We start from the raw sequence: 12,270 nt of genomic DNA on the forward strand, positions 1-12,270 counted from the left end.
AACTAAAAGCTAACAGCTGAATTCCACTACTGCCTAAGTAACAGATACTTAAAAATAAGACTGAAGGTTCTTATCATGCAGCACTCAAAAAAAACAAAAAAAAAAGCTTGATTTTAATTTCTGACTCATGTCAGAAAGCAGCTTTCAAAATACTAGAAAAAAACTGGATAAATGTTCTTGCAGAAAGTACTTCTGTGAAGAGGAAAAACAGTCATAGATTTTTTTTTTAAGTCGGGAATGCTGACCTCTTTTGGAAAGAAGTATCATACACAAGAGCATTTATGAACAACTATTTTCTGCTCCATATAGGACTATTTGTGGAACTGGAACGCAGTAGGTAATTAGTTATCTATAAAAGATACAGTATGCATCTCACCTCCTCTTCACCTTCTTCACCTTCTTCAAACTGAAAAACAAACCCAAGGTTTTATTAGCTCTGCTAATATTTGCACAAAATCTTATGCAATAGGTCTAGCATATTCAAACACAGTAACTGAAACTAAGCCCCTTCCAGAAGCAAAGATTAACAACTCACAGCAAGTTGAATGATTCTTTCATATTCCTAAGTAACAGGAACCTCTTCAGGTTTTTTGCTATTCTCATTTAATTAATACTACATACTAGTCTAATCAGAAAAGGAGGAGAATGTTTCTATCTATAGGGTGACTAATAAACAAAATGCTGATAGCATACATACGTTATCATCATCCTCTATAGCTTCCCCAGTGAAATAAAGCACAGCACGAGGGACTATCCTTTCACGGAAGAAGTGTCCGATTTCAAAATCTGCTGCTAAAGTAAACTCTGAATCTTCATCCTGTAAAGCAAGACAGTTTGATTTTTCTACTAAAAATGTGACATGCTATGAGGAGCAAACAAAAGTATTTCAAAGTTATAGTTTTGAGAAACATCACACTCATCAACATCAACGTTCAGGTCATGTACTTTCAGTATACTTAACTTTGTAACAATAAAAGGAATATTGCAAGTCTAAATCCAGATTTGCAGAATTGAGATTTATTTTTAAAGTTTCCTACTTTCTACATACAGGCTACTGGCCTGCTGAAACACCTTCTATTAAAAAGGCTCACATAGACTTTGCTGGTTCTGACACCTGATGTTACAGAATTGTTCAGAATGCTTCAGATTGATTTTTAAAAAAAATCAGATACCAGCCATGCAGTAGTGCTGAGTGGCTAGAGAAAATAATGACCTCTTCCCAACAGTGATCATTATAGATGCATTGGATCAGCAAGACATGCAACAGCAAAATGTCAATGGATTACTTGGAGAAGTCAACAGTATCTTTCATTTCATCAAGACGAAGCTCAGCTTTGGCAAAAGCAAAAATAACGATAAAAATACACAGTACTTAATAAAAGAACCCAAATAGTCACTCACTATAGAGATGTTTAGCAAAAAAGATAAAGCAGAGCGCAATCGTCAATTTCAGAAATGTAAACTTACCAATGACTCTCCATCACCAGATACTGCAAAAAGAAAAGACAGTAAATTTAAGAAAAGTTTGTACACTCTAGCACACCTCAATATTCAAGATGACAAAACACAGCATAAAGACCTTCTCATACCAGAAAACACTGGTGTTATAAAAGTCTTCAGAAGCTAACTATTAAAACTCTGAAGACAATTCAGGTTCATCCTAAATTAAACCCACAGAAATTGCACTTGCAAGAATTTCATGTACTGCAATAACAGCATCAAAGCTGCCATTTTGACGTCAAAGATTTTTGCACAGGAAATACTCTTTCTACAAAGATGGGTTCAGAAGGCATGCAGATCACACTTCTCCTCTCAAAGAGCAACACATTTTGTTTCTGTATTAATGCTGTAATTACAGTAACTTCATTTTGCTAGAGCACTACAAACCCTCTCCTCTCCCCATACCTATGCTACCAAACAGATTAACATTTTCTCATGAATTTGCAAAGTATTGTCAAGAAGAGGCCCGATACTGTAACCGGTAAGGAACAGGGTGGGGTTTGTTTAAAAAAAACCAAACAAACCAAAAAATCCCCACCCACAGAAAACCCAAACGACCCAGATTTCCCTCCTCTACTCAAGTGCCACGGTACTGTGATCCTGCTGTGAAAGTGATGTTTGGCTCAGTCTGTTCTCAAGTTGAAAATGCAGTATCAGCTGCCAGCAGATGTCACAGTCTTATCTTTCTTATACAGTTACCTCCAGAGTATGTCCTTTAAGTATTTTAAAAAAACAGTACAAAACTATCATGAGGCAAACAAATCTCCATTCCTTTCTGAAAGCAGCAACTACTTGTAACACACACACACAAAAGTTTTTAAGTTAAAGGACATTTCTGTACCAAAAAACCTCTTAACTTTGGAAATACTTATCACTTGTTTCTTATCCCCATGTACATGGGGATTTGCAGTGGTATTTAGAAGGGACAGGTAGTTCATAATAGCCCACGACTGAATCAAGAACTAATGTCCATTTTGTTCAGTACATCTCAAGTCCACAAAGTAAACTGCTTCTTCCATCCATGTTTGAAAAAGAGTACAACAAGAGATGTATCAAGAAGAAATAATGTTTTTGGAATCCATCTAAATTGTTTTAAATATGTGAGTACGCATCTAACATTAGATAACTAGGTGTCCCGGTTTTGGCTGGGACAGAGTTAATTTTCTTCATAGTAGCTGGTATAGTGTTATGTTTTAGATTTAGTATGAGAATAATGTTGATAGCACACTGATGGTTTTAGTTGTTGCTAAGTAGTGTTTACACTAAGTCAAGGATTTTTCAGCTTCTCATGCCAGCCAGCAAGAAGGCTGGAGGGGCACAAGAAGTTGGGAAGGGACACAGCTGGGACAGCTGACCTCAACTGACCCAAGGGATATCCCAGACCATATGATGTCATGCTCAGCATATAAAGCTGGAGGAAGAAGAAGGAAGGGAGGGATGTTCAGAGTTATGGTGTTTGTCTTCCCAAGTCACCTTTACGTGTGGACCCCTGCTTTCCTGCGGATGGCTGAACACCTGCCTGCTGATGGGAAGTGGTGAATGAATTCCTTGTTTTGTTTTGCTTGCGTGCGCAGCTTTTGCTTTATTTATTAAACTGTCTTTATCTCACTCAACCCAACTTTTCTCACTTTTACTCTTCTGAGTCTCTTGCCCATCCCACCAGGGGGGAGCGAGCAAGTGGCTGTGTGATGCTTAGTTGCCAGATGGGGTTAAACCAAGACACTAGGAAAATTAGGAAGGTATGTATAGAGCATTAGGGATCACTAATTAATCACAGAAGAAACCACAGGAAGTTCCGTCACTTAAAACAAAGGTTTAAGTTCTAGCATATTGGTTTCACTTGGCCAACACTTGAAGAGATTTCTTTGGCATGTTAAAAACCTCAAATTGATGCATGGAGCCATCCTGTGGTAAAACAAGTCAACTTCTTTAGGAGATTCTACATGAGACACTTTCCGTACTATGAATCCTGTTTACACAGCACACCTAATGGCCAAATTCTACAGAGTAACATCAGAACGAAATTATCTGTTTGGATGGACTGCAGTTTGCTATCTTCTTCTAGTAACAAGAAAGTATACAATGCAGCAGCATAAATAGTTTGTAGGTTTAAGCTGTATAAATACAAACACAAATAAATAAAACACTGCATATTTTAAGAATCCTAAATTCTCGATTTCCAAGCTTACCCTTTATTGGGCTGAAGAAGTTAAAAAAAGAATCATTAGGTACTTGTTTAGTAATTGTCCGAACTGTGCCTCGACCCTTGTGTTTCTGTTTTTTCTTGATTGTTTTAACTGTAACATTTTTTCCTTTCTTCCAGTCAATAGTACACCTAGAGACATGTGGGAAACAGCATTTTAACACAAAACATCAATGAAAATAAGGAACTGAGCATTACAGCAACAAACTTCAAGGCAAAGATGGTGTATCATTCTCTAGATAAAGCTAGTGTTACACACACCAGCAACTGAATCTATTTGACAAGATGTCAAGTAGATGCATCGCAGCACTAGAGACTGTGTATGTTGACATATCAAATATTTCCCTAAATGAAAAAGCTAAATAGTTTGTCTTTGCAGAGTAATCACTGCCCCCACCCCACCTATACTTTAATACCTCTTTGCCCCAACTACTGGAGTTTTGTAACTAAGGACATGATTAAGCTATTCCAGAAAAATCTCAACAGTTGAGCCAGTAGAAAACAGTATGTTATGTCCTCTCACTACAGGCCAAGGCAGTGTCCATTTACCCTAAAAATAAACGCACAGAGTGGCCAAGGAGAGGCACATTTTAGTTCTCCAAAGAGCAGTGCTCAGACTGACTTGGCAGTCAAGAACAGTAAGCTAGGAAGAGCTTACTTTTTAGTTCCTTTCTGCTACTGTGCAAACTGACACTTATCTCAGTTAAAAGTCTCTCTCCATCCACCTACAGTTTTATCCAAAACTGCAGATGGCAAAGAATGAGTGGTTAACACAGACAGTTCTCTTCTAATGGAAATAATGGTGTCACAGTAACCCTTAAGTGCCTCAGAATACCCTGTCCTATAGATAAATGGTCAAAGTCAACAGTTTTACAGATAACCTGTGCAAAAAGCCACAAATATTTTCCTGCTCTACTTATTCCACTATCTATAACCTCATTCAGGAAACATGAACTGAAATCAAAGTTATGACATACCAGCAATTTTAGAAAGGGATTCCTCCATAAGACTTAAACGGAAAACATTTTGCTGTAATTAACTAAAGTTTTCTTCAAAATGGACTAGCATTTTACTTAGGCACAACTTTCACTAAACGTGCAAGTAGACCTTTTACCTCACTGCAAGTAAATACTCCATTAAAAAGCCAACACATAGCACTAAAAGCCAAAAGGTTTTGAGATCATCAGGGTGCTTTCAAGAACACAACTATTTGGCATTTCTGAAGTGTTAGTTTAAAACAAAACAAAAACCAAAACACACACACAAAAAACCTCCCACCAAAACCCAAAACATATCCTTGAAGGCGGGGGGGGGGGGGCAGCGGCACAGGGCGGGGCGGACACGACCACAACAGAAAAAACACCAAGGAAGCTAAGAAAAATAAGGTATTAAAACATTTTTCAGTTGTGTCAGCTCTGCTCTGGTGTAGCACTGAACAATGGTTATAGAGCAGAGATCACTGATGGGAAGAGAAAGGGTTAGGTTAGACAGAATGCTCTTTTACCCAAAGAAAAACTCTAACGTGGTGTCCAACTCACTAGACTTCCAGAACAGAGATGAGAATTCACCATCCCACAGTCAGTTTCTGAAGACATTTTGCCAAAAAAAGTTGCTGCATTAGCCACAACTGCCAGAACCAAAACTGCATGGCCGGTATATTCCAGCCTCAAAACTGGCTGAAAGAACAGATCATACATATGAACAATTCCTGCCAGATTCAGAAGTACTGCTGGAATAAAAATTGCTGATGAGATGAGCAAGAGCCCAAGAGAGTCTAAGGCTACTCATCAGACAGAGGATGGGGGCCTATGAAATGTAATGACTAAAATGAATTTACCCGGTTTTCTGGAAATAAAAGGCTTGGGATCTCATTAGTAACCTGTTAAATTTGAAAGGTGCACACTATGTTAAAATGTATCTATATCTATGTATCTGTTACTTCTACATGCTGAGGCTAAGATCGTCATCATCATCCTCCCTACAAACATTCCTAGTTTTTAAGTCAGCAAAAGCTTTATTTTATCTTCATTAATCATTATCACAGCAAGACAAAACAGCATCTGAAAAATACAGACTATTACTTCTGAAGGTTTTTCAAATTTCAAGCTTTCCTTACCCCTCACAATCAACTATTTCAGGTCCTTCAAATGAAAAGGGATCTGTCTTGTCCGGTTCCGACTTCATCTTGTATGTTTTTGTCAGGACTGAATTAGAAAAGTAGTCATTGGGCCCAAAGTGGAACTCTAATGAGAAAGACTGGAAGAAAGTTCGATTATAGTTTTATGTTACCACTGATTTTTATCTTTGAAATAGTGCATCAGCAGAATTACCATTAATCAAACTCTGAATACAGGAAAAAATAAGAATATGATGGCAAACATATCTTTCAAACTACAGCAGAAGCAGAAAATTAAGAATGTCAACCAATTCTGAACGTACAGGAAGCTAGAATAACCCTGACTAGTATTAATATTCAAATTATAATCAGGTAATTACTACATTTCATTCACCGTTACATACAGAACTGCTGTCTTAAAAGCAACCTTAGAAATAAGTACTTTGAGAAAAGCCTTGCTTTCAATTTCTGTGGAAGCCTAGTCATCATCCTTTGACTAGGGATGATAAAGTTGTTATTCTGAATTTATTCTAACATCAGAGTAACACCACCAGGTTCTGTTACTCCCTCACACTCTGACCATTCAATGTCATGATCTTAAGAGACTGAAACAGACTTTATTTCTAATTAAAGAAATTTTAGACTGCAGGAGCCTGTATTTAAACAGTGCACTCCACCACAAACCAGAGGGGTTTTTTCTATTTGATAATAGCAAATCCCACAAAAGAACACTGGCTTCATAAACTGAAGCCTAAAATTATACATGTCTTAACAGGCTACAGCCTGAAGCAGGTGTTTCTGCATATGTTTGAGCCTCCTGTGGCACATGAAAATTGTTTGCAGAAATTTAGTTTCTTAGATTGAGAACAAAAGGCTCCAGTTATTGAAAACTGCAGCATACACAATGCAGCAATTTTCAAACCTGTAAAGCTTTCAAAACTGCTTGCACAAGGCTATATATGCCCACTTTGCACTCAGGATCAACTATGAACTGTTTAAAACTAAAACAAAATTCAAACTGCCTCGTAACAGGGGAAACAATAAAGGTTTTCAGCAGCATCGCTTTAGTTACCTGAATGGGGAAAAGGTCTGCAGATCAGTTCAGCAACACAGAAGGGTTCAAAGTCAAAATCCCCAACACTACCATACCTACTGCACAGGCACAGCATGCTTAACAGTTACCTCAAATATTTTATTTACTCCCCCAGCAATATGCCATAACAACTAGACCTAGTGCACATACAAAACAGGTAACTGCCAAAAACCCTAGCCTTGAATATGATTCCCCAGGCACTCTTCAGACTCAGGCCAGAAAATGGACTGTTATCACTCAAGTCTGCCTTGCCATCCTCTATTTTTGAAGGCCCACCGTGTGCAGACAGGATAAGTAACTCTGAGAACAACAGCCTGTTCAAAGATATTTATCCCTCACTCATCTCCCAAAGGCCCCTTAGTCTAAGACCCCAGGAATCTCCTCACGTGACTGAAATCTGGAAAGACAGTGGTCAAGGAGTGATGGAGACTGGTAGCAACAGCAGCCTTCCCAACTCACATGCTCACAGTTTAAGAAAAGGAAGCCACTTGGAACCAGATGTGCACTGGAATATCGGTGTTGGCTTCACATAGCCTATTTCAGCTTTACTTCCATTTTAAAGCAATTCAAGACAGCTAGTACGGTTTGGAGGGTGTCTTCAGCTAAGGCAAATCTCTCTCTGGCAAACATGCTCAGGGCAAGAGTACAAACTTAGCTTATGCACTACCAGTGACTAACACTTGTACCCAAATAATCCCACAAACCATCACTGGGGTTATAAATAGGTAACCAGTGGCACTACTTAGCATGCAGGATCCCAAGGACTAGCAAGACAAAAATATCTGCAGAGACTGCATTTCAGTATTTCATTCTATACCTGCTAATTAAGAGACAATAAGAAACAGCTTCAAGTTTCACATACTATTTGAAGTGTTGTAATAATCTTTCCAGCAGTCTGTATTTGGACATCTTTGCTTTGGATATCAGCTTACCTTTGTAGCATGTATTTCTAGATATTTCCTGTAGTATGAGACGTTCTCATGAAGTTAAAAAAAAAAAAGAGAACTTCCTTATTTTAAGCTACTTAAGTTATACCCAGATGCATCATCCAAGTCTGAATATGCTAGCTCAGTATCCTCATGTCCAAATAGATATACAAGTAGAAATTCTATTTATACAAACATACGTGAGTTTATTCATCTGATTATAAATAAATAAAAGCAAACAGTAAGGGAATCACTTATGCTTCATGCAGATAAAAGTTTATATATACAGGCTACAGCAAACAGGACTTTGAAGCACTATGACTGTAGCCAGGTAAATCTACTTTTGGAGGACCGAATCTACAGTTAATCACTTTGGGTCAACGGTACATCAGAAAATTCTTAACTATCACATATTTCTTTTAGTGGCAAAACCTAATCCCCAGCAGAATTAGTGTATTTATTACACACTGGTTATGTGAACTTTTACAGTACAAAGCTACCACTGCTGCACCAACTGTCAATAGCCAGAGATTTCAGACAAGACAGTTGCACACAACTGGATAACTGGTTTCAGTTAAGTAGTTAGTAATGCATCCTTTTGTCTCCAAATACAGAAGGGGGATGGAATTTGTCAGCCTTCCATTATTGGATTTCATGTAGCACTGGAATGGAACCTATTCACAGAAATATGCTGTCAAGGGGTTATGAACAGGGCAAGATAAGATAAACCTATTGATGTTTTAAGAGCAGTTCTCTTCGACTTAAGGTACTGTAAAACAAAGCTGAATGAGAACACAAAAATGCTGTAGGCAAAAACAACTGTTCCCAAATCATCCAAATGCCACCGAATAGATATGGTTTTAAGATAAAAACAACCAACTTCCTGGAATATTTTACTTTGTCCTTAAACAATTCATTTTCTTCATAAAACTCATATCCTCTCCTTCAGCCCTAGCAATATTTAGGAATTTAATTCCCGTTTTCCTCTGTCCGCACTACCTGCCTTGGCTATTACCAGCTCAAGTGTTTTGGTACTAATAGGAGAAAGACAATGAGGACTAAAAAAAACCAACCAAAAAAAAACCCCACAAACAACTTCGTTTCAGATGTTATTAGTCTTTAAAAGGTATTTTGAGAAAGTCCTTCCATCTTTCTTACATGGTTTTTTCAATGAAGCTTTTCTTGCATTTATTTTAGACTTTGTTAGAAGACTATAACTCCATAAGACAAAACAAAAAACCAAATGCAAGGAAAAAGCCACAAGGATTAAGTTTAAAGAAAGGATGCGTAGGCTCAAATTGCATCCCTTTCCCTGCCTCCCCCTCAAAAAGAGTTCAAGGAATAAGTACAATCTGCATGAATTAAATAAGCAACAGAACAACTTCTGTTCGACAAACACAGTATCTGTTTCTGTACACCGAACTTACACAAGAAAACAATTTCCAAAAAAAGGCAAAGTTGTACTTTAAAAATTACTCATTAGGTACACTTTTAAAAGACCATCTAATAAATTTTTCTATCCTTTTCAATAGGCACAGTACCCATCATCACTGTTTTTGATTAATATTACTAAGTCACATCTCTTCTTTTGATGAAGTATTCAATACAGTAAGTAGCACCCAGAATTTTTTCCACAATTCGCTTTCAAACCAAAAGCAGACATGTAACTTTATTAGTAAGAGTAGCTAATTCGGAATTTGAGGGAAAAAAAGAAAGTGAAAACTAGACAGAATTGAGCCAGAATTTTAATGTAGAAACTACAATGATGTCAGAGATGTCCAGGCTAAGGATGAAAGAGCAAAGTGTCAGGAAAGCTGAAGATAAATCTGTAAAAGGCAAAGCATGAAAATATTAGCCTAGAAAGAAACCACACACACACATTCCAGCCAAAAAGAGCGGAATGAAAATTTTGAAATGCTGTTCACTTCCTTTCTCTAACCCTCACAAGAAACAGAGAAAACTCACCATTGGCTGTCCAGGTTCAGAAAACTTAACTTTTATATCCTGCAGATGTTTCAAGATTGGTTCATCGTATTCCTAAGAAGAAAAAAAACAAAAAGAAAGAAAAAAGAAATTCCCACTCAGAAGGCAATATTTAGAAGAACGAAATTTTAACCTAGCTTGTCTGTTCAACCTCTTCTTAAGAAAGAACGAACCTTTCTAATTATTCAACAATTTCAGCTAAAGTTCAGATTCGGATCCGAATTTCTTAATCATAGTTGCAAATACCACATGCCAAATTTTCAATCATTAGGCCTCATCTTCAGTAATAAAGCTGCTACCATGCTAGGCTGCATGAACATTACTGAAAATAAAGTAACTTCATTCAGAATATTTATTGCTGGTGAGATTCACAGAAAGATATGCTTCAGGGAATTCTTCCTTAACAGCATTAAAAGCAATTAATATAACTGAGGGCAAAACTACATAAGCTATTTAACACAAATTCAACCAATCCATGAGTATGCCTATAATATCCTTGCAAAAATAATCCTTTATGGACTAAATTAACAAAATTACAGGGGAAACAGCTGCTGTAAGCAGCACAAACTTGCATTTTAGTACCTACAAATATTGTTACAAGATCATGTCTTAAACAATCCACATAGTGTTTAGCAGTTTGGGTCAGCTGTTCTGCTTGTCCATCATTAGCCTTTCAAGCATCTTCAGGAATCATATTAGGGATTCTGAAGACTCAAAGATTTGGTCTCTCACACACATTCCACAAACACTCACTATTAACTGGAAAAAGTAGCAATTAATTTATCATATGACAGAAGTTATTATTTTCAGAGGAGAAACTTACCTGTACTAATTCACTTAGCATATCTACGTTCCTAAAGATAGTAAACCAGAAGTCTGGAATTCCTTTGACATTTGTCTCTGCTGCTTCTGCTTTTTCTTCTATTACCACCACATTTTTCAGGTCTCCCTGTGAAACAAATACAGGAACATTTAAGAAATGAAATTGCAACTTCTTAATATATTTAATAAACAGAGGTAGATGTACAAAATATTTGCCATCTCTGAAGCTGTGTTTAAGGAACATTTTAAATTTACACTGTTTTTTCTCTGTAAATGAAGTTAAGAGACACAAGGTTTATTTACATAACTAAACATATATACATTCAATTCAGACTTACTTTCAAATCATTGGGAATGCTTCTGTACAAAGACTAAAAGACCGAGTGACGGTTTCACTGACTTGACAAACAGAAATAATTAAAACGCATTTCTATCTTTCTACAAACAGGAAAAAAATATAAATACATTTATATCCATCTCATTCCTGAGGCTTCATATGCCATTTAGAGCGTTTCATCTAGAAATGTAAAATTTAACTTTGCCCTCTGAAATACTGTTCTAGCTTCCCAATTTTGCAGAACACTTGGTAAAGCTGGTTTTCATGGTTATTTTTCATTATTACACTGTCTTCAATTATTAATCTTTTGTGATACAAGATTCCCTATACATAACTGATGTCCAATGTTATAAAAAAGAATAACTAAGTCACTTTTCCATCCCCCCAAAACAGGAAATTCACAGTCTGAATTAGTTGTATTGCATCTTTCCTTTTATACCACTAGATAGCAGCAAATATATAAGATCTTCTGAACAGCAGCTACTTGGATTATGACTAGCCAAGAATATGAAACAGCAGTTACGTGCCATCTAGACATGTTTCTCATCTTATAATTGCATGGAATATGGCCTGTCAATGCTGTATTTACACAAAGCCTAACAAACCTTTTTTTGCTTATGCACATGGAGTACTGTGTCATGCTAAATCTCATGAGATCGGTAAAAACAAGGACAACAATTAGCTTTGTATACAGAACAGTGTCCAAAGGAAACTGAAGGAAAATGGGCCAAGAAAAAAGTGCAAAGAAAACCTGACAGAATGGCAAACACAGCATTGTAAGTAGGTCGCTTCTCTGAGAAAAAGCAGCAAGCCACGAGTATACATCTCCAAAAATGATAAGACTAAAAGGCAGCCTACAGATTATATTATCCCTCATAAATCTAGATAGCTCCTACTCAATAGACAAGTAGGAATCCACTAGCCAGCACACATTTTATTAGGTTTTTTTCCATTTTATGACTAGGTGATGTGTGTCTAATCTGTATTTATGGAAATGAAAGCTAATCATGTCCCCCAAAATAAAGGGGACAGGCAGACAAACAGCCAGACTTCTATTATCTTGGGGTATCATGTAGCACTGGAATGGAACCCATTATCAGAAAGATACTGTTAACAGGTTACGAACAGTGCAAACAAAGGCAACTCTTCAATTCACTCAAGTTATAAACTTGAAAAAAGGCTAAACTAAAAGTTTAAAAGCTTTCACTGGACATAACAGTGTATTCATCACAAGAGCACATTACTGATAAAACCTTTATTTCCAAAAGATGAGTCTTTCAATGGAAAACA

The 12,270-nt window shown here is 36.9% G+C and overlaps 1 protein-coding gene and 2 non-coding genes across 8 annotated transcripts in view; all 3 read right to left on the reverse strand.

Annotated features, from left to right (window-relative positions):
- Positions 1 to 12,270, reverse strand: part of NAP1L4 (nucleosome assembly protein 1 like 4) — a 30,126-nt gene that overhangs the window by 9,289 nt on the left and 8,567 nt on the right. For 5 of the 6 annotated variants that reach the window (XR_008238656.1, XR_008238657.1, XM_052810675.1 and 2 more), the window contains 7 exons: positions 10,645 to 10,770; positions 9,804 to 9,875; positions 5,820 to 5,959; positions 3,690 to 3,835; positions 1,468 to 1,490; positions 698 to 817; positions 377 to 406 (listed from right to left, as the gene is read on the reverse strand). Coding sequence is in view for 4 of the 6 variants with exons in the window: in XM_052810675.1 (XP_052666635.1) it covers positions 377 to 406; positions 698 to 817; positions 1,468 to 1,490; positions 3,690 to 3,835; positions 5,820 to 5,959; positions 9,804 to 9,875; positions 10,645 to 10,770 (657 nt within the window). In the remaining 2 variants the exon portion in view is untranslated. The remainder of the gene's footprint in view (positions 1 to 376; positions 407 to 697; positions 818 to 1,467; positions 1,491 to 3,689; positions 3,836 to 5,819; positions 5,960 to 9,803; positions 9,876 to 10,644; positions 10,771 to 12,270) is intronic. The other variant, XM_052810677.1, reaches the window with a different exon arrangement.
- LOC128153164 (small nucleolar RNA SNORA54) lies at positions 8,435 to 8,555 on the reverse strand. Its single transcript, XR_008238860.1, has one exon. It is a non-coding gene; the product is annotated as a small nucleolar RNA SNORA54 (small nucleolar RNA).
- On the reverse strand, positions 11,986 to 12,113 carry LOC128153163 (small nucleolar RNA SNORA54). Its single transcript, XR_008238859.1, has one exon. It is a non-coding gene; the product is annotated as a small nucleolar RNA SNORA54 (small nucleolar RNA).

This window comes from Harpia harpyja, chromosome 16, assembly GCF_026419915.1.
Source record: "Harpia harpyja isolate bHarHar1 chromosome 16, bHarHar1 primary haplotype, whole genome shotgun sequence".
NCBI classification, from domain to species: Eukaryota; Metazoa; Chordata; class Aves; order Accipitriformes; family Accipitridae; genus Harpia; species Harpia harpyja.